General features: G+C 38.4%; 1 protein-coding gene across 3 annotated transcripts in view; it reads left to right on the forward strand.

The window, feature by feature from the left end:
* MSH3 (mutS homolog 3) overlaps window positions 1-23,151 on the forward strand; it is a 118,128-nt gene that overhangs the window by 64,447 nt on the left and 30,530 nt on the right. For all 3 annotated transcript variants that reach the window (XM_086769898.1, XM_086769896.1, XM_086769897.1), the window contains 6 exons: window positions 596-728; window positions 9,145-9,332; window positions 12,825-12,993; window positions 17,658-17,722; window positions 18,989-19,105; window positions 21,019-21,126. In XM_086769898.1, the coding sequence (XP_086626024.1) occupies window positions 596-728; window positions 9,145-9,332; window positions 12,825-12,993; window positions 17,658-17,722; window positions 18,989-19,105; window positions 21,019-21,126 (780 nt within the window). The remainder of the gene's footprint in view (window positions 1-595; window positions 729-9,144; window positions 9,333-12,824; window positions 12,994-17,657; window positions 17,723-18,988; window positions 19,106-21,018; window positions 21,127-23,151) is intronic.

A 23,151-nucleotide genomic window follows, 5' to 3' on the forward strand; every position in this document is an offset into this window, starting at 1 on the left:
AAGATTATGATTTTAAGAAAGGTGCAAATAACTATAGAATAGTTTCTTCACATAAAAAATGTTTCCTCTTTAATTGACTTCCGTCCTGAAATATGGAGAGTAATGTTACAAGTTTTGGCGGGGGGCGGTGGGAAGCCAAAAACCAACATGGTTTTAATTCAAGTAATACTGTGTTAGAATAAAGTATGCTACATAGAGTTCAAATGTAAACTCTCTCTGCCCCTCCTCCAGGTACTTCTCTGCAAATTTAGGGTTGGATAGTCAAGATTGTTTCTTATATTATGTACCTCTAGAAGAACATGTAGCCATGAGGACTGAAGTGTATATTTGGCTGTTCTGAGCATAGAGAGAGGATAATGAGCTTTATCTAGGATCTTGCCTGCATCCTGAATGAAAGCTCAACCTCCTCTGCTTTTCTTATTTCTTCTCTCAAGCATTCTTCTTAATGCTTGTGAGAATGTGGCCTTGGTCAAAGTTTAAAAAAAACAAGGCAACAAAACTAAAACAAACCAGAGGAAAAAGTTCACTAGCTATATGCCTTCGTCTCAGAGAAGCACAAGTTTTATTCAATGATCTTATGATTATTCTTTTACAGTGAAATAAATGCCCGGCTTGATGCTGTGTCTGAAATTCTACTGTCAGAATCCAGTGTGTTTGGTCAGATTCGAAATCTTCTTTGTAAGCTGCCAGATCTAGAGAGAGGCCTCTGCAGTGTTTTTCACAAAAAGGTATACCCATGATTACCCTCATTTATTATTTTCTAAATGGCATCATTCTGTCTCAGTGTACTTCCATAGTTTTTGTATGTTTGTTTAAAAATATTTTCTTCTTAGCAAGGCTGAGGCTGACATAATAAAGGGATGCAAGTTCATAAAAATGATTTTTGCTTTATGTTAGGATGTTATTTTATTTGTCATCAGTGATATGCTGATAGGAGAAATGTCTGAGTAGGATGCTAGAATACATACGCTGTTTTGCTGATGCTAACACGAAAAACATTTATGATACTCATGATTTAGTGGCTGGATTCAGTGAAATGGGGTGGTGCAATAAGTCCTTGTGCCGTAAATTATTTCACTTCAAAACAAAGTATTGCATTCTGTATGCTTATCTAAAATCACACTTATAAATGAAATCACTTGACTGTAGTTAGCTGTTTTCAAATGAACGTTAATTTGTTTATAAATTCTGTAATTTGAATCTCACTTGCACATTTTAATAAGAATTACTTGTAATGAGACACTGGCAATTCTTAGTTGAAGCAGATTAATGTGCTAATAGCACCTGTGCAGCACTTCATGTTCTTTTATTTCACTGTTATATTTAGAGATTTTGACAGTTTGTTTTAGGTAAAAGAATAGGTAGGTAGAAGGATAGCAAAGTCGTAATTTCTTTGTACAGCACAAAGGTTTCCTTTCTCTGAAAATCTGAAACTCATTTCTTGTTAATTTTTAAGCCCTAGTGTGTTGCAGTGTCACATGGAAAGACATGCATATTTTGATGAATAGGTACAGAGGACCAGCCATAATGAAGGTTATGAAAAGAGGGAGCGTGCACCAACTTTCCCGTCCTCTGAAATGTACCATATCCACGTGATGCAATTACTCTGTCAAAACAACTGTCCAGAATTTAGATAATTCACTTTTTAATGGTTTAACTCATTTCAAGTTGAGTGATATGTCATAAGCTTTGTAGGGATAGATCTGTATTTTACAACCTCCTGGTAAATCCTGCACTGCTACACTGCTGTCCTGTGCTTCCTTTTCGTCTCCCCCCCCGCCCCCAGGTCTGTATCTGTTTCTTCAGGTGTCCCTGTTCTAAGGCTGCTTTGCCTTCTCAGCTTGAAAGCCAGCATTTAGGTGGAGCCATTCAGAAGCCCTGGATTTTCATGTGATTTTTGGAATGAGGTTACAGTGTCATTTGTCTTAAGAACAGTTGCTGTAGCATGAAGGTATGTGTTTAGTGAATCAGATGCTGGAAAGAAGTTGCAGGAGAGAAGTGCTGTAGTAGAATCCTTAAGAAGGGTAAATGGCGGGGAGAAAGCTCCAAGCACACGCTTTTCTTTTGATGTATTAGCTTCCCTTGGTAAAAATCTAGTTTGTAATCCGTTGCAGAACGCTGTGCAGGGTGCCCAGAGCACTAAAAATCTTCAGAACTTTCAGTAGATGACAGTGTCACTGTAAGACAGGGTCTGTTTTGAATAAAGAATCAAAAGCAGACTCTGGGAAACAGATTCAGCAGTCTAGACAGACAGTGAATATGGAGCCCGAAGAAAGGTCCCTACAAAGCAGATACGTATTCAAGAACACAGAGTAACTGACTTTTGGGTTTTTTTTTTTTAAGAATTTCCAGTAAATGCTGCCATTTCATTTCCCAGTAGGAGCCTTTCCAGTTCTGTTAATTCCAGATGTCCATCTCCCACATGCTCAAAATGAGGTTCCCTGCAGTTTCATTCCCATCGAGGGTTCTAAAACTCTTGAGTGGTGTGTATTGATGGCTTAAACAAAGGAATCTGCTCTAATGCAGGCTTGTTGATTCAGTGTCAACTGCAGGAGAAACAGGGGAATGTGAAAAGTATTTCATCCTTCAGGCCCTTTGAACTTCATTGACATTGGTATTGGAGGAGGTATGTTTCACAAAAAGAGACTGTGTAGTGTACAGAGGTGGCTGGATTGTCTCAGTCATTCCAAACATCTTTTATTCAGATCAGCCACTGCAGAACTTTTGTTGTGCAATGCACTTTGCACCAGTAACCTCCAGAGGAGACAGAAAAAAAATGAAGGCAGAACAGTGATGTGTTTTGGAACTGACTTTGCAAGGCACAGCATCCTTTTGGGAGCTCTTCTGGTAAATAACATCACTGGATATTTTCATGATCTAACTGGTTTTTTGTTTGTTTGTTTTTAAATAAGTCTGCTAGTGATTCTTATCTGGTAGCATCATTCAAATTGGCAATTGTTAACCTGGCCCTCCACAAGTTCCCGTTACCCCAAACCCAAATCACCAAAACCAACTGCTGTACTATATGAGCAATCTGGAGTTAGAACAGTGTTCTTCTGGTAGGAATTAGCTATTACCTTCGAGGTCATATTACCAGCTCCAAGTTTGCCCCAGCCTGGAAGAGGACTATGGTTAAGGAAATGACAGCAATGTTACTGTTGCTATGGAGAGTGGCTGTAATACAAGGACTGGTTGTTCTCCTCAGTTCCTGAAAGAAGCTGGGAGACAGGGAGTTGTCAAGAGTAGTGCCAGGAGATGATGTGGAGTTAGATCTCACTGGAAAATGCACTGGCTCAGTGTTTTCCATAACCAGTTCAGCCATGCCCTCTAGCCCCTGCAGAGAGCTACCAAATAATAGAACAAAATTTAGGCGATGTGTATTTGCTTCTGTGGTCTGCATCTTGGGTCAAGGGGAAATATGAATGGCAGGATCCTACTTTCTTTGTCTGAGTTAGCAATGAGTGCTTCGACTTGCATTGGAGCGCACAGAATGGCAAGAGAGCAGTCAGAGACCTGTCCTTGAGTAGGTCTAAAAACCAGTACAGAGTAAAGATGCCATCAGTACTTCTGGAAATGTGTCCTACAGAGCCATCCTGATGATGTTTGTTGGTTTCTTGCCTGGTTTCATGCAGTGTGTTCCAGAAGATAAATATTTATACAGGCTTGATCCATAAATGTTTATCTTATTTGTACCCTTTGTTCAATAAACGTTATTTTTTGACTACAGCTCTGTCACCAAAGTGGACAGGAATCATCATAACAAATGGTCTTTGAATTTACGGAACGCATTAAAGTGAAGCTGTTTCACTGAACTACACGAGGAGTGAGGTCAATAATCAAACCTTACTGGGGCATGTAGTGAAACGTCAGTTCAATTTGTTCTGTTCCTGACTTCAGCTGTAGGCTTTCCCTCGTTTGGAGTTCCTCACAAACTTCTGCAGTTAGGAAAATCTGTTCAGTTCTGAATCAGTCTGTAAAACTTTGCTACCCATTTACCAGGCTGCTCACCTCTGCAAAATAAAGCAGGCAGTTACCACAGGGGAGATATTTGCTACTTAGCTGCCCACAGCCTCCCTGTGGGATTTGCCTTTCAGTTTTCCAGTGAATACTTCGAGCTCAGACTCCTCAGAGAAGGGTGCTGCTCAGCTGGGTGCTAGGTGTTGAAAATCTTTCACATAAGCTTGTCAACCGGAATGGTGCTGAAAATGTGCCCTTCCCTGGAAGGTGTGTTTGATACTTCATTGAAGGTGATGTGATTTTCAGAAGATTCAGAGAAAGATGTTGTATGTCTGATTATTTTTTTCTCTTATGAAATCATCACTGTTCTATATGCTCAGGAAATCAGTTATTGTTTGTATAGAATGTTTAAATTAAATTTTTCCCATAGCATAATATATTATTGACTTCACCTAACACATACCTTATTTTTTTTCCCTTTTTTTCTTCTGTGGTAGCTGTATGCAGATCTTGCATATACTATAGTTTTAATCTTTTAAAGAATTTGCATCACAGATATTTTTAGATTTGCAATACTAAATGCTGATTGGAGCAAACTGTTCCCTTTTAAGCTGATTAGTATAAACAGTGTCATAACAAGGGGACATAGTAACCTTAAAATGAAATACCTCATTTTTCCTAAACCAAAAATAGTATGCTCACTGTACTAACACTTTAAAGGTAACTATTAAAAGTTTGAAAGGAGTGATAAATATGTGCTGCATTTCAACTCCTGTTTTCTTTTTATTTGAAATGCTTTTAACTTGGAGTGGTCAATGGCTGTCAGCTGTGAGTCTCTGTGGCTCGCTTTTAGATCTGTTGGAAACAATATCACTAATGCAAACAAGGCTAAATTGCTCTCGGTGTTCTTGTTGAAAGGGTGTTAGACCTGGCATACTGCTGTGTATCTTTCCTGTGTTCTTCTCAGTGGCAGCTATACCGTTTTCAGTACAGTTTGATAAACTGCTGGTTGAGACTGTTGTTTGACATCACTGTCAGCTCTGAGGTTATTTTTCTGGTGCCTGACAAGCTGTAGCTATCATTGACAGCATTTCAAAGTCAGACTTCAAAAATAGCATTGAATAAGCTTGTGAGAATCTTCCATGAATGCAAGACTATTAATCCTGCTTTATGTAAACCATTTTTACTGTATTTTAAAAGCTTCTAATTTATAACGCAGTTATATGTCTTTTGTAAGGTTACTTAGGATTTAAATGGAATCAGTCCCACTTTAATGGCGCCCAGCTTTTCAGAGTTATTTTTATGCATCTGTTCCAAGTTATCTGTTTGCTAGTAAATCATTTCTGCAGCAGAGCCATTAAATTTTATATGCAAAGTCTTGAAGTGTTACTAAAATCAAGCCAGGGGAAACAGTAATACTCTAAGTAAGCACAAAAGGGGTATGTTCGCCCACTGTCTTGGGAGTGTTGTGTTTAACAAAGTTGTTTGCAGTGAAGCATCCTGAATTTCCCATTCTCCAGAGGTACTGTAGACTGTAGCTCACAGTAGAATCAAATATATTTTAAGTCATTAGGTGACTATTACTGTGTGTAGGCTATCAGAGTTGCTGTGAGAAGCTTCAGCGTGTTCATTAAGCATCCTTTGAGAAATCTGATTATAACCTTCAGGGTTGTTTATTGTGTATTTTGTACATGACCAACTTTGTTTTGTTTTGTTTTTTTTTCCTGCTGATTCTTATTTATAAATGACACCGCCTTGAAATATAACTTCCTCCCCTTAGTGAAGGCTCACCTTCACTAGCCTCACCACCCTTACTGAAGAACACCTCAGACAGGTGTTCTTATGTAGTCTTAAAATCTTTTCCCACTCTCATATAGATAAAGTACTAATTTAGTCCATATTTGGTTTCTTTTTTAAAAAAACAATTTAACAAAATCCCCACACAAACACCACCTGTTCAGTTAGTCTATTTCTTACTGTCCATATTTGCTCATTCTTCTTTTCTGGACATTGTTCTCCAGTGAATCACTTAATGCTGTCTGTCAGGGACCTGCTTTGCAATTTTGCATGACAGGGCTTCAGCCTTTGCCTCCTTGAATACATTTTGTAGTCAAGGGAAGTCTTGAAGAATTTTATCCTTTATCTGCATCAAGGTTGATGCTGATGATGCATTCAGTCATACTGTATTTTACTTTGACTTTGAGTCCAAGCCTGGATTTATCATTTGATTAGTCTTTCAGACCTCTCCTTTGTGCTTTGACTTCAAATGCCATTGACAGGTTTAACGCTTTATTATTTTGTTTTATCTTGTTGTCAGAGCTTTTACAAGATAGAATAAGTAAGTTCCAGATTATCAGAAAGATGTTGATAAATTGCAGCAAGTGCAGGGGGGAACCAGCGTTTTCATAAGGCTGAATAATGGATTGTTTATGAAGAAAGATTAAAAGACTGTAGTTTGGTTAAATTGATGATTAAAGGAGAACAGAAGGTTTAGAGATATTTGAAGGGTGTTAACAGCAAAGAGGGAGTTGAGTTAGGGTAATACAAAACAGTAAAACTAGAGATATTGGGATTAATTTAATGGAAGGGAAATTTAGGCTATCGGATAAAACTTTTACATGATGATACTTACTGCTTTAGGAATTAATTTCTGAAAGGAAGTAGTAAGCACATTGTTTCTTGGAATACAAGGGCCTGAGAGCAGACAAAAAGAAAACTTGTGCAGAAAAATCGATCAATTGCAGGGAAACCACCTAACGGGTCTCTTCTGTGCTTCATTTGCATGGATCTGAAACAAAGATGAACTTAGTTTCCAGAAACATTCAGAATGTTTCTCTGGTCTTCCTGACTGCCATGAAATGTCAGGGTTAAATTGCATATGCCTTTAGCCAAGTATCTACCAACCTTGCCTGTTAGGTGTGACAAGTCCAGTTCTTCAGCACACAGCCATGCTTCGGATTAATTGGAGACCATCTAACAGATACTGGCTTTATGACAACTTCAGTTACGTTTACTTACTCATGTGACTGAATGCATTTTAAATGGCCAGGAATGATTTTACTTTACTTTTTATTTAATGTAGCCTTTAGCATAGAGCAAATCAGTGAACACGGCAATTAACTGTATAAATTCCTTTATTTCTAGCCTCCTCGTTGCCAGTCACTTGAAACTTCCAGTGTCCGTAGTAGATTGCCAAGGCTGCAAGTTTATATGTATCTTTGTTCTGTGTTTATACGGCACGGAGACCATTCTTCCATCACTGATCACAGTAGTGACATGTATTTAATGAGAAGACGGCTAAGGCTGTACCTGTATTTTTTGTAGTTTTCAGAAAGTTGCATTTAGACAATCTTCGTGTTCTGAAGGGGTGGTAGGCATTGCAGAACAAACTTATTTTTTTAGGGTTTACATATGTGGGGAGGGAGAAAAAATGTTCATTTTGAGCCTAGCAGTTTTGTTAATACTTGCTCCTGTGTTGGGATACAGAAGTTATTTGGGAGAAATAATTACAGTGTCATAGATGAGAGAGTTGTCTTAGGTATTGCATAGGGGTATGAGAAGGAAAGAGAAACAAAAGTTTACCTCTGGGAAGAAATTGCAGGAGAAGGGATGACAAAACGAAAATGTAGATGTGTTTTATGAAATAGCAGTTCACCAAAGCCAACGTGTTTTGTGGTCGGTGTTGTGCTGATGACAACAAAATACTGACCAGAAATTAATTCTAGATTGTGTGTTGCCAGGGTAGGGGAGAGAAAAAATGTAGGAGGACAAGGATGCAATAAAGTGGCATACAAAGAATATTATAGTAGAAGCATTCAGTGTGTCCTGCCCTCTTCCTTGTATCCTCAGGTGAGGACAATAAACTGATTTTTTCAGTTTTGTCAGTTGATGGATGTGAGAAGTTCAGAAGATTGAAGAAGGAATGTTTCTGCATATTAGTAAAATATGAAAAAGTACCATCGTAATTATTTATGGACATCTTTTCTTTTTTTTTTTTTTTTGTACCTTCTGAAATAGAAATGTCCTGGAATGCCACTGAATTCAGCAGAGTTTGAAGGCATTAAATGTTTCACAGGACTAGGTTTCCATTTGGTATGCAAATATAATGTAGCACAAAGCAAATTTACTTGTGTAAAGACCATTTCAGAATCCCTGTTACCTAATTTATAGGTAGGGCTTGAGTACCTTAGGTAACTGAGAGCTGAATGGGACAACTGAGTGGGGGGGATTAGGAGTGTGGCAGGAGGTGAATTGTTTTAATAGAGTTGTTAAGCGCTTGCAAAATCCTGACCCTGACCACCAATTCTTGAAAATGAATTATAGGTAACAAACTGTGCTGATGCTGAAGAGCATCTAGAATCTTAACAGCAAAATAGTTGAGCTGCATCAAAAGTCATATTAATGGTTAAAAAAGAAAGAGAGAAGAGTTTCTCTTTGACAAGTCACTGCTTTTGGTGAGAAGCTGCTTTAAAGGAGCCGATCTGCTCCTACTCTGGATATCATGAAGCGAGCTCTAGAAGTGCTGCGTGCTGTTGGCTCCAGTCTGGGAGATTCCCTTCCAGTAATACCCTGGCTAGCTGCCTGAAAGAGATAGATGGATCTCTTTTGTAACTCTGTAGTGAGGAGAAGATGAAAGACAAAGACTGGGTTAGTGTGTTCTCCTTAGTCTTCTTGTCACATAAAACCTGCTGGTTTTATCTTTCTGTGTGGGGTTTGTTTTCTTTTTTTTTTTTTTCCTCCTGTGTTCTTATTCCAAGACTCTCCCTCTCTGTGCCTGACCTTGTCTTTCCAAACCCTCTCTTGCCGAAACAGCAGCCTGGGGATTCAGAGAACAGCACACAGATGCACAAGTCCATATGGACAAGTTGTGGCACATAAAAATTACTCAATCTGCTTTTTTGCTGTTATTAGGCCATTTTTCTGCTTTTTGGTCTACTGTATTTGTGTTACACATCTCCATCCAGCAACAGGAATAATGGAGATCAACTCTTAACTGATTCCTAATAACAATGGTTAAAAAAATTAATATGCTTTATTAAGCTTGTGAATGTGATACGATTATGCAGCTGTGTTACAGTCCATACATTTTAACTATATTTTGTCTCGTTTTCAAAAAGCAAAAAAACTTGTGGAATTTAAGTAAAATATAATACATTATAATGATTTAGACATTACTTCCCTTCTCAGTGCTCAACCCAAGAGTTCTTCTTGATCGTCAGCACCCTGTCTCGTCTGGATTTGGAAATCCAAGCTCTTGTTCCAGTCATACATTCTCATGTGAAAACTCCTCTGTTACAAAATGCACTGTTGGAAGTCCCAGATCTTCTCTCTCCAGTAAAACATTATTTAAAGATCCTTAATGAAGAAGCAGCCAAGTAAGTAAAGAAAATGAATGAATCTTCCATGCCTGATAGGCTTTCTGACTAAATGTATTCAGCTATATGAGTTATGCGAATTATGCATCTTGTTTTAATCCACCTTAGTTTCATATTTATGTATATACAGATTGCTTATCGTTAAAGCAGAAGTTGTTGTTTTCTACAACTTACATTCTTTTTTAAAGTAGATGAGCAGATATTTTGCCTAGTGGATGTCTGTTTTAGGCTGAATAATTTTGTGGAAGTTTTTCAGCTTTTTGGAGGAATTAATTTAGAGCAAAATATGTTTTGCTCATGTTAATTTGTTTAACAACTTTTAAATTCTTTTTTAATTTTTTTTTTTAATAGAGAAACTATTCCTTTTAAAGAGAAACTTGACCTTTAGCAGAGTGGCTACTCTGCTGTCAGGAATATTCCTTTTACTATTTTTGTGAAAATTCATCAAAGCTTTGAGTGACTCCTTTCTCTTTTAAAAATCTCTGTACATGCTCACTAATAATAGAAAATATGAAGTTTAATAGCTCTGAAGATCCCATGTAGCATGTGTGATTTGTACACCCTCAGAGCATTTCTGGGGTTAGTGCCCTGTTCATGGACTCACTCTAGAGAATAACTAAATGACCACCTATCTCAGGTTCTGAGTGTGATCAGGCTTTTCCATGCAGTTGCTTTCCTGGAGTCCTGGAGAGATGAGCTGAAAGTATGGAGGCTATCTGCCCTTTTTTGTCTTAGTTCTGTCCTTTGTTGATCCAAGAGAAAAAATAGTAGGCAAAGGAAGAAGTTGCTAAATTGGAATGAATATGCATTATAAGGCAGAGTGTCTTTAAATAATTTGTGGGTAATGTTTCTTCTGAAGAACTACTGCCTCCGTTTTTACTGCTAGATCCTAGTTTTAACCACAAGAAGAAGGCGGCAAGAGGCTTAAGATGCAGAATAGTAAAGCCAGAACATGAGTTCAGTAAGGGAGGGATGTGTAAAAACCTCTCATGGGCTAGGATTTAAAAGGAATACCTTCTGGCCAGTGAAAGTCACTGTCTTTCAGGAAAAAAAAAAAGCAGTATAAAATCTTCTAAAAAACATTATCTCATGGTGCTACTCATGGAGGCAGCCTGTCCGTCTTGCACAGCCAACTTTCCGAGCACTTGTCTTCACAGGTTTTTTGTCTCCTTTCAGTGTAGTTTTTGTTTACACAACATGTTGAGAGGACATTCTAACACAAAATTAATATCATCCAGGTTTATATCCAAATCATTCTAAAGTTCTCTGCTATGTTTCATTTCGTTGAACCTTTCCTCTTGTGCAGTGTTATGAGATATAGTTAATTATAGCTAGAGATTGTTCAATGAAAGATGCGGTATATAGTTTAATGTGTAGTTACGTTGAGGCAGCATAGTCTTAATCTTTTATTTTCAGAATGGACTAAAAATAAACATCCAGTATTAAAATCTTTTTTACTTTATCCAGCTGAGGTTCGAAATCAAAGAAATTTAAGAATTAAAGCCTTGAACTTACTTAATTTGCTTCTAAATTAGAGACAGATGCAAGGTGTATAAATGTAGAAGTTGAGAAGGGTAGAAATATTTGCTATGCCTGTTGAACAGGTGGGATTATGAGATTCCTACTGATGCGTCGTATCCAATTATAGTTGTGGCAGGTTATGACAAAATAGACTGTGTCTTAACTATACCAGATTTACTGTAGGTAGGTTAAAAATAGCAGGTTTTTTTCTGTCACTGAGTTGATGATGGCTAGAATAGCATACAAAAATAAGATACAATAGTATAAGTAGAAGATATCATAATTGATCTGCAGAATGCATATATTTAATATGCATTTATTCAGGATGACTAAAATAACTTACCTTTTGGCCTTTACATATCTCAAACTTGTGTGGCAATATTATTTGTACACAAAAATCTTTCTTTCCTTGAAATCATGATGACCACTCATATACATACGTGCACACACACACTTGTGCACACATATGTGTACTGCATCATGTTTTAATTTTGTTATGCAATGTGGATAAAATCCTGTAGTGGTTTTCAAAAGTATCTCTCTGCTCCAGAGGAATTTGAGATTTTGGGTTTTGTGTTTTTTTTTTTTAAACTGTCAACTTAAATTTTTGGTAGGCATCACATAGCAGTGACAATCTTCACAGTCAGCTACTGGCTACCAGCAATCTTTTTCCCTTACATTCCCATGGAAACAGGACTAATTAGCACAAAATAGTTTCTAAAAATTAATGTTGTATTTTAAAATGTCATCTTTACTGTCACTTATATAATAACTACGTCCATGTAATGCAAAGTCAAAGCACAGCTTTGTGTTACCTGTCTGATCACTGGCTCCAGTTGTAGTTTTGTTCTCAGGCAAACAGGTAGCAGTGTAAGTAGGATATTAGACTTTTTTAATCCTTCCCTGTTTTATTACTTTCAGTTTGCTAGTTACTTCCTCTCCAAATATTAGATTTCAGGGTAATTATGTAATTAGCTGGTACAGTCTTGTTTTCTCTAAAATACAAATATATATTCCAACTAACTTAGGGCTGATGACACTACTTTTTATTGTTTGCCTTATACTTATTAGGATGAGTTAAATTTTTGTTATTTTTGATGACAGCCCTATTTTTAACAGCTTGTTCAGCTTCCCAATTTTAAACATTTGAATGACATTGTCTGTTTCAGGTTTCAATCCTGAGCTGAGATAGTGCAGCCAAAACAATTCTATCATTTTCTGACACTGAGACTAGAAAAGAGCATTGTTTTGCATGAATTTAAAAATGCTCTGGTTAATTTTTTCTTGAGAAAAGAAGGAAGCTAGTCTATGAAATTCCTAATGGCATTCACTTTGATAAAGGACTTGTGGGAGGGATTTTTCTGCATAATCTTCATGAAAATTTGCCCAAATTTGTCCCAGTTTTACGTATGTCAAAAATCTGTGTTTGTGTTATGCATATCCGGAGCTTCACATTCAATCATGATAAAGATGCTGTCGGCACTTGGGATGCTCCAGATTGGGGCAGCAATTCCATTCTGGAATTACAGGTTAAGACAGAAGAGAGTTATCTTTCTTGTGTTTCCTTTTCTTGCTCTTCTCAGCCGAGGGAGAACAAACAGAAAGCTTGCAGGGTGCACGTTCAGAGACAACAAAAAAAAGATGAATGAGCAGGGTTTGGTGTAGAAGAATGAGCATAATGTGATAGAGTAGAAAGGAACAGGAATAGATTGGGTTTGAGTACATTGAAGAGGGGTATCTTGGTGTAGCTTCTTACAGTTCATGTACAAAGTGCCTTTCTAGTTATGTTGTGTGTATGACAGATTTCGGTAATGTGCTGTACTTTGACCAAGTAACAGAAAAGCTGTATTTAGAGGGGAGTAAACTTGGTGTTAAATGAGAGTAACAAATGAAAATATGGACGCAACCAGTAGAATAAGAGGACTTATCTTTGGTTTTACTGTTATTTTATCTTATACTTCTTATGTATAGGACTGGAGATAAAACCCAGTTGTTCAAGGACCTTACAGACTTCCCTGTTATCAGAAAGAAAAAGGAGGAGATCAGGGATGTGCTTTCTAAAATCCAGTTGCATCTGCCGGATATTCGTAAACAGATTAAGAATCCTTCTGCAGACTATGTTACAGTTTCTGGTCAAGAGGTAATATGGTATCTATTATATATGACTGTATCATTGCTTGTCTAGAAGACATCTTAAAAGTTAGGCTTAACTAGAACTCTCTTAATTTAATATGATACTCGATGAGATCGTTTGACTGTAATCTTCTGTACAACTTTGAAGAACAGTTTCGTGACAGTGTCACTTTTTTATTTAAGTCAATTACTTTAGTGATTTAAATAATAAAAAAACATTAGTGCAGTTGAATTTGGTTCACTAGTGCTTTACTTTCCTGTATATGTAAAAACACTTGCATACTTCCAAGGTAAATTATGTGGCTATTAAGTGCTGAAATATTCTCGGAGATCCAGGAAGCACAGCATTAGGTTAATTTGAAGAATGGTAGAATGATTTGTAAGTACTGATTAAGACTGTAATTTGAAAGATGGGAGAGAAGAGAAAGAGTGTTAAAGAATGATAAATGTTATTTTACTTTCAATTAGAAATGATGGTTGTGGACTGGAGCTTTTGTTTGCTGGATGCTGTGCAAGTGTGGACAGGCCATGCTCCAGCAAGCTGAGAAGTTAAATGGAAAAAAAAAAAAAAAAAAAAAGAAATGACAGGTCTTGCCAGATTTGTGGGGCAACTGAAAGGAGCCATGAGGTAGCACTGTTCAGCATTGTTCTTTGGGAACTGAGAGTAGCAAAGCTGGGGAAAACTCCACATAAAATTGTGAAAAGAAGGGAGTTAGGAAACTGAATGAGAGTTAGGAGTAAAAAATATGAATTGGCGAGGACAGGGAGGGAAGGAGCTGGAAACAGCCATGTGCCGCATTGAGGACATAGGAAACTGAGAAAGACCCAAGAGACACAGCAGGGAGCAGACAGGCAATGCTGAAAGTGAGAGACTGTAAGAAGGGATGCATTTGAGAGAGCAGCACTTGATAAAGAGCTCAAGTGGATATTTCTTTTGATGTTGAGATTGAGGAGAAGCAGCATGTGGCTGAAGAGTTGGGTAGGCTACCAGCATGGATGCCGAAGTTGAAGAGGAAACGTGGAAGATTGTGTTTGAGTATGATGTGAGGAAGGGAAGAGCCAGGATTTAAAAGGTTTGTCTCAGAGAGGCTGTTTTAAGAGGCTGATGATGATGATGTGTGTGAAGGAAAGTTGAAGAGAATAATTGATCAAAGAGGATAGCATTAACATTAACTGGACAGGAGAGTTTCAGAAACCACCAGTCACTCTGCACTCATTTAAGAGCAGAAGCCTTTGTTGCAGGGGACAGCTCAGAAACTGTTGCAGACAGAGATTTATCTCAGTAAGTTAATGAAAGGAGCTGCAGAGGTTATGGATGTCCATTACTGAATTCCTTCTGGTATGAGTGTTTCAAGAGACATCAAAAGAGGTGGTAGAGGAGGGGTTAGAGAAGATGGTCAGTGAGCAAAGGAAAGACGCTAAAGAAATGGAAGTAATGGAAAGGGAATTGTATGGGAGGAGCAGAGCATAGGCATAGTAGCAGTCTCTTTGATTTGAGCTCTTTCTTTCTCAGATCTGTATGGTATATTCTTCCTACGTTGCTGTAGCACTCTGATACATGCTGTATTCAAACGCTTCCTCGCAACAGACCTGGGCAGAGGCAGGTGTATGGTTTACTGGTTCTGGAGAACGAGACGTTACCAGGAAACTTTTTCTATATATCTCCCTGCTCTGGACATCTGTTCAAGGAACAGGCCTTTGTGGAGGGGGAACAGAAAAAATCAAACCATTTGCTCCTTCATGTGAGTCCCCAAACCCATGATTATGAATACATGGTTAGATTTTCAGTCAGCTCATGGTTTATTAACTTAACATTTGTTAAGTTCCTGTTAGAGTTCCAGTGAAGATCCAGTTGACAGTTACCTTTTCCAAAACAGGAGGTTACACCCGTATCTATCTTATCTTTTGTTTCCAGACTTCTAATGTAATTTGTAGTGTGCGCTAAACAGGACAGAAAGCTGTCCAGATAGTGATAGCATTGCTATTCGTTTCAGGCAAGACTTAAGAGAGAAATTGCTATATTTGGCAAATGTTTGCTTCCTGCGTGGCATAAGCAGTGCTTTGGGCCCAGTTTATTTAACACTGCAATTATTTATCTAATAAGGCTAAGAATTAAAGGATGGAAAAGCAAATGCTTTTGTTGTCTTGAAGAAGATTGCAACCTGTCTGCTTGTTTCTCACTAACCACATGTCAAAGCAGGCAATTGAACCTGCTGTGTTAATTTAGACTGTTTTGAGTTCAGTTACTTATCCAGCATATATACAAATGTGGTATTATTTTCTGTCTTCCTTTTGTAAACACAGCATATTTAATTGTTTTGAGCTGAAATTCAGAAATAAAACTGTAATACCAGATCAGCAACACCACTAATGGCAGCAGCAGTTGGCTTCTTTTCAAATATTTGCAGCTCTCTGCTTCTACCTATTTTCAGTCTTTTTGTCTCATGTAGTATGCAATTTCAGGGTTTCTACAATACCAAATATTATCAAGGTGTCTTAGGTAAACTAAGAACTATACCCTTGTTGGAGTCTTATGCTCATGTTAGGATTATTCTTGTTGTTTGTACCTGAAGGTGATTGCTGGCTACGCTGGCAAAGTGTGGAAGATTTTATCTAAATTGTACTAACTGCAACAGAAGAGCTTTGTCAGATGAGAGTCTTGCGGTTTTCTGTAAAGGTGATCGGGTTCTGGGTTAATCTAAGCTCTGCTAGAAATTCATTGTACAGATGAATTCTTTAATTTGAGAATGCCTCAATTCTTTGATGCCTAGGACCTCAGGCTAGTATTATAAACATAACTGATGTGAATTGTATAAAATACTGCAATAAACACATCGTGTAAATTTCATAGAATCATAGAATGGTTAGGGTTGGAAGGGACCTTCAAAGGTCATCTAGTCCAACCCCCCTGCAAGGAGCAGGGACATCCCTGACTAGGTCACGTTGCTCAGAGCCTCATCCAGCCTGGCCTTGAACGTTTCCAGAGATGGGGCCTCCACCACCTTTCTGGGCAACCTGTTCCAGTGTTCTATGACTCGCATCATAAAAAAATTTTTCTGAATTTCTAATCTAAATCTACTCCCCTCTATTTTAAAACCATTACCCCTCGTCCTATTGCAACAGGCCCTGCTAAACAGCCTTTCCCCATCTTTCTTGTAGGCCCCCTTTAGGTAGTGGAAGACCGCTATAAGGTCTCCGTGGAGCCTCCTCTTCTCCAGGCTGAACAGCCTCAACTCTCTCAGCCTGTCCTCATAAGAGAGGTGCTCCAGCCCTTTTATCATCTTCGTGGCCCTCCTCCGGACCTTCTCCAACTGGTCCATGTCCTTCTTGTGTTGGGGGCTCCAGAACTGGACACAGTACTCCAGGTGGGGTCTCACCAGGGCAGAGTAGAGGGGGAGAATCACCTCCCTCGACCTGCTGGCCACGCTGCTCTTGATGCAGCCCAGGATGCGCTTGGCCTTCTGGGCCGCAAGAGCGCATTGCCAGCTCATGTTGAGCTTCTCATCCACCAGCACTCCCAAGTCCTTCTCCTCAGGGCTGCTCTCAATCCATTCTCTGCCCAGCCTGTATTTGTGCCTGGGATTGCCATGACCCAGGTGCAGGACCTTACACTTGGCCTGGTTGAACTTGATGAGGTTGGCACGGGCCCACCTCTCCAGCCTGTCAAGGTCCCTCTGGATGGCATCCCTCCCTTCCAGCATGTCGACGGCACCACACAGCTTGGTATCATCGGCGAACTTGCTGAGGGTGCACTCTATCCCACTGTCCTTGTTGCCGACAAAGATGTTGAACAGGGCCGGGCCCAGCACGGACCCCTGAGGGACGCCATTCGTGACCGGTCTCCACATGGACATTGAGCTGTTGACCACCACTCTCTGAGTGCAGCCATCCAGCCAACTCCTTATCCACCGAGTGGTCCGTCCATCAAATCCATGTGTCTCTAGTTTAGAGAGAAGGATGTCGTGCGGGACAGTGTCAAAAGCTTTGCACAAGTCCAGGTAGATGATGTCAGTTGCTCGTCCCTTGTCTACCGCGCTCACCACATTTCACTGCACTCAGCCTCTTGCCATTACTGCTGGTTTCCCCTATTCCTTCCCTTTCTGACCCCGAGTTGATCCAAACTTGAAGCAAGATACTGTAAATACAATGCCAGCATTTGAGAATTTGAGCTGTTGTCCATGAAATGTTGTAGGTAACTGTGGTGCAGTATGAATTGCTGATCCCTAGGCAGGAACCCATGTCTCAGTATAGGTGGTCTGTAGCGTAGAGTCCATGAAAATCCTGAATTCTCTACAAGGCCTGGTCAGGATCAGGTAAGCAAGACTGATTTACTAGCTTTAGTCTGATTTTGGCTTAGTAAGAGAGAGGTGAGGAGAGCTTGTTAGCGGATAGAGGAATAGAAGGGCAGAGAGGGGGCAGCAACATGGCAGGGCACAAGAACAGGTCCAGATAGGAGCTGCTCTTTCAGCAGAAAATGTGTATGTCATAACTCTCACGTCTGGGGGAGAAAAAAAAAAAAAACAAAAACATTAGCTTCTGATTTGCTCAGTCTCTTCAGGCTAAATATGGTTTTCCTCTGATACATGCAGAGTTCTTGATGTATGATGATTATGATTCTGTAGTCTGCCTGACTTCCCGTGATGTGTAATGTTACATTTATGTTTATTTTAGTTTATGATAGAAGTCAAGAATTCTCATAAATCATCTGTGCCGTCTGACTGGGTCATGGTTAGTAGGTATGTAAAGTGTCTTTTGGAGTTTGTTCTATTTTAATATATAAGAAAATAAGTGTTATTTTGATATTACAGTTAATTATATACACATTCTCATAGTTCCTTGTGTTTGTGGTTTTTTTTTTTAACATGAAAACCAACCAACCACAATTGTTAGGTTATTTTATTGCCAAAGTGAGTTTTGCTTAGAAGTAAACAAAACCAAACTGAAAAACAGGGGTTCTTAAAACATCTGTTTTTACGTGGTAGATCCTTGGTTCAGCGTACTTGTACTGGTGTCAGACCTATGGTCTTGACACAGTTGTACCTGTAGTTTGTAGATACAAATCTTTCATAAAATGTTGATTGTTCTTACCTTATTCAGAAAATTAAAGGTATCTGTGCAAATATCTGTTTGTGCATCTCAGTAAATTCAGTTTATTTCAAATGTCATTTTACTTATTCATACGGACTGCCTTCACTTGCTTTGGTACTTAGTGTTAGGTAAGCATGATTTTAGGTAGTTTTGGATACTTCTTCCAGTAGGTGAAACAGAAATGGACTGAATTAATATAGTTGGCTTTTCAGTCATTTGTTTTATTATTTAAACAGGTTGAATACCTTAATGTTACAATGTGTGAGCACAGACATCTCACACCAGAAACAGGCATAATCAAGGTGAACTCTGAAGTGATGTTCTATTCACTTATGCAAGAATTCAGTATTAGAAGTGCACAGATTAGACAGAATTACGATGGAATTTGTAAAAGAATGCCTGAGAATGCCAAAGTGAGTCCTTAGTGAAAACACATACATAAGTCGCAAGTGCCCCAGATGGAAACTAGTATCCATGCAAGACAGTCTGTAGTTACTAAGTTTATTTCAGGCTTATCGTGAAGTTTTTGTCTTTAAAGTGATTTTTTTTTTCTTGGAGGTCATTGTATATACAGTCAGTCATAGAAAAGTCATCCATTTGTGCAGTGTATTACTGAGCAGAATTTTGTGAAATATATAAACTTCAGTGATCTGTGCTACATTGTGAAAAACATTTTTAAAGCCTCTGAACGGGCAGTGGTGCAATAACTGCACCACTGATCACTTTATTCACAGTAAAGATCATTGGAATCAATAGAGTTTGGCACCACAATAGAAGAACTTTTTCTTTTTTTTTTAAACATCCATTTTCAAGGCCCACAGAGAGTAAGAAAACTAGTCCACTTTTGCATGTAGATGGTGTAACTGATTGCTTAGTAACCTTGATTTTCTATTTGGCTTTTCTCTCTCTTCCAGCACAAAAGCTGTCAGCCGTTTCCACTCTCCTTTCATTATAGAAAATTACAGACATCTGAACCAGCTCCGGGAGCAGCTAGTCCTTGACTGCAGTGCTGAATGGCTAAACTTTTTAGAGTGAGTTTACAAAACAGAGTCAGGTTTTATCATTGTATTTTATTTTATCTTATTTTTGATACAAGAACAGAAAAAGTAAGATGTTTATCTAAAAAAGAAACAGTTCATAATTGAATTAGGTTGCCCACAACAACTTTAAAGGTAGTCAAGTAAAATATTGTTCTTCACTTTAAAGCATTTAAAAGCAAGACCTTTGCAGACTCGGTCCTGAGACCAGGAGTTGATGTCTCTAGATTTTAAAATTTTTGATGAAAATACATTGTTAAATATAAGACGTATCTCTCAAAATTTGAAAACAAATATCACAGTATTAAGAACCTGAAAGAACAACTGAGTGCAACTGAGTCTATTAGTTTTATTATTATAATACAATATAAGTGAGATGAAAAAAGTATTTATTATACAAGCTAACCAAATGAACTTTTAGTATTAATTGAAATAGAATATGGCTTCACTGTGAAGTGTGCCATTTCTTGAAAAAGAATAAGTAAAATTGCAGTGTTACTTACAGGTTTTTTTGCGTTAGGTATGTTCAGGGTGTTTGGGCAGTCACCTGGGTGAGTGTGATTTTTCCACAGCTTTATATTTTGTACACTAACCCTGCAACACACTGTGAGTCTGTTTGCTGGAAAGTAATGGGAGTATTATTGTCTCTCATCACTGGTATGGAAGATATGTTTGTCTCAGCTCGGAGCTTTGAATGAAGTTATTTGACTATTTAGCCAAAGAATCTTCAAAATGAGAGGGTAAAAGATATTTCTCAAACTTTTGAATACCTTTGATTTTTCAGGTGTCTGCTTATGAATTAATTTTTTTGCTTCCGTGAATTACAGACCCACTGAAGGTGTTCCTCTTGTAATGTGATGATAATTGGCTCACTTTCAGTTGCACTTTTTTCCCCACTGCAAAAACTTAGCAAGTTCCCTCTGATGTTGTGTCACTGGACATAACTGACGCCAAAGTTTGCCTCCTAGTAGGAACTCAGCAATTCTGTAAATTTTGTAGAAACTAGAAAAACATTCAAATTCACTCTTCTCTAGGTATTTTGCCTTTGCAATACTATAAAAATAGTTCTGTTAAATAATTTTTGTCACTGTATTAGCCGTGTAAGTTTGAGTAAATCTATTTTGACCTTTCTTCACTCAGATCTGCATATTTTCCTGTTCACTTTGCTGTTTTCACTGGTGTTGTATGGTAGCAGCATACAGGAAGGAAAGACCTGTGCGTAGGAAAGTGCTCTTTTTCCCCATCCCCCGATTTTATTTATTTGTTAATTTTTGCTCCCCTCCTGGTTTTGTAGTCTGTGTTATATCTTCAGGACTAGGAGAGGAAAAAAAGAAATTATTGAGGACTAAGCGAATGAAGTCTACTGAAAATGGTGTTCTGATAATGTCATTATTGTACTAGGGGAAGCAATACCACAAATGGAAGAGGAATTCCTGAATTTGCTGTTGTAGATACAGTATTTTATTAAAATTGTATACAACTCCTGTATTCAGGCACTTGTATAATATATTTTTTTGCTGTAACTTATGGTTGAACTGAATTGGCCGTTCGGATTCAGTTGCCACTGTAATAAACAGTGGCATTTTTATAGATATCATTTAGGCAGCAGGGATCAACTGCAGACCCTTTATATACTATCTAATGAATTTCATTTTGCCTGCTTTTTTTTGTGTGCTTAAAAATAGTTCACTGTTAGAACGGGAGCGTGAAGTCTGTCTTGATTAAGGTTGTATTCTCATGTTGCAACTTAATACACTGCTGGGAGATTTGAATTCAGAGTAATTTAAAGACCGTAGGAGCCCTGTGAGAAGCATGCATGGGGTATATTTTGACAGTACGTTTCTATCTGTATGAAATGATTTTTTTCTGTTTTCTTCCTCCTGTTATTTTTCCCTCTTTTGGTATAGCCATTTCAGTGAACATTACCACCCTGTGTCTAAAGCGATTGGTCACCTAGCAACTGTTGATTGTCTGTTCTCATTGGCTGAGGTGGCTAAACAGGGAGACTACTGCAGGTAATCAATTTTTAATTTTTTATTTACGATTTTGTAGGGAATTATAAGACAGTATTTAAAATAAATTTTATTTTAATTTGTGTACTACAATAAAATGCATTATTAAAATTGTTTACAGTATTTTCAATCTAATCTAATTTTGCAGAGCAACACTTCTGGGCTTAATGTAAATCTGTAAACATTGCAGTTCAGCTTTGACATCTTGTCTGTCTGTTGTTTGACCTCGGTCTAGTAGGTGATATTTCACATATATAAAAATACATGTTGGACTTTGCATAGAAATTTTTTTCTCCTATTCTTTTTTTCTCAGCAAGGTCTGAATATATAATGTCTTTCTGATACCTGCGATTCTAAAGTGTATGAGGTATGTTTCAAAAAAGTATTTCGGGTAAATAATAGGTAAATATTAATGCTAGCTTCCAGAACAGTGATGCTGCCTCACCTGGAATCCTGTGTTAGATCTGATGAGCTGTGCACCTCCCTCTGCCCAAGACCCATTCATGTACACTAGGCACCACAGCCTGGGACTCTATTGGTGTTGAGGCTGTCTCTCCTGCTCTCTGCCATGGAGAGAAGTGAACCCTCAAGTCCTGTTTCCTCAGAGGTTGGTCCAGAGCTGGCTTCTAAGCGTGTACACCCTGCAAATCAAGTCTTCCTCCCCATCATGAGCCCACATCTCTTGCACCCACACAGGGACAGTCAGTCTCACTGGGATGCCTACTTCCATATTGTGAGGTCTCTCCCCAGAGACACTGGGCACTGACTGAGCCACTGGTTCAGCTTGCTGAGTGCTGTCCTAGAGGCCAGCACTTACTGTTTCTGAGGTTTACTGCAGACACCCCTACAAGGGTTATTGGGTTCCAGGCCTCTGCCAGACAATCCACATACTTGCTTTTGAAAAGTTCTGTGTGTAACTTTTGAAATGTTGTCACTGTGGGGCCATGCTGCAAGTGCTTGGACAGTTGCTTAGAAATGACCGTATGAATTAATTACATTTAAGACCTGTGGAAATACAGCAAATCATCTATTAAATGTATGGGGATAAAGAGAAATCAACTTACATATGCTTCTGTTTTTATATACCATTAAAGATAATAGTGATCACTTCTGGACTCTTGGGATCACGTGTGCCTCCATTAAAATCTCTTTGAAAGTAATTGCTCGCTTATTTCTGTATACTCAGATGAGAAAACAAACTGAAATATGATTAATTCACTGTGCGGAGTTTAAATAATTCACTGAATTTTAAAAGAGTGCCTTAGAGCTTATAAACTGACAGGAAGGAGGCTTCTCAGCAAAACTTCAGCTGCAGGGAAGGTGTCAATAATTAGTTTTGGAGGGCTACTAAAGCAAAGCAGGGACTTTCATATTAACTAATTTAAGTATTTCATAGGTATGTTTTTTGATTAAGTGAGGATTGTTTCATATCACCCTATCTGAGGCATGTAAGTGAGTTGTGAAGTCAGGACCGCAGGTGCTCCGCACAGTTGGAGAGAGGTAAGCACCTCTTACAGTTTCAAGATGTCTCAAGACCCCTGTGTTGGGGGTCCTCCCTTACATGGACGAAGTAGAACATCAGGCAGCAAAGTTAGATATTTAAAGCTGATCGTGTAGGTAGCCTAGAGTTCATCCTCTAATGTTAGAGTACCCACTCTGCAGACTGCAGATTTGTTTAAGGAATGCTATTGAAAAGGTAGTACATGACTAAAGGACATGTTATGCATTCCACAGCTATTTAGTTTTTTCTTTTCCCTTCTTTTTTTCTTTCTCAGTGCTTAAGACATGATTGTGTGATTGTGGGAACATAGGGCAGGGAAGACCTTTTGAATTACTCTGGCTGAGCCCCTATTTCTGGAGGCCCCATTGTCTGAAACGAGGACAAACAGTCAGCAAGACTCATGGCATCCTGAAACCACATCATGTCTCGGAGTTATGTGGAAGGAGGCTCAAGCAGTTAAAAAAAACCCGAATTATTTCCAAAGATGAGGGCAGAATTATAAAATAGCAAATGGATCATTTAGCTGT

Source organism: Chlamydotis macqueenii, chromosome Z (genome assembly GCF_036417535.1).
Source record: "Chlamydotis macqueenii isolate bChlMac1 chromosome Z, bChlMac1.mat, whole genome shotgun sequence".
Classification (NCBI taxonomy): Eukaryota; Metazoa; Chordata; class Aves; order Otidiformes; family Otididae; genus Chlamydotis; species Chlamydotis macqueenii.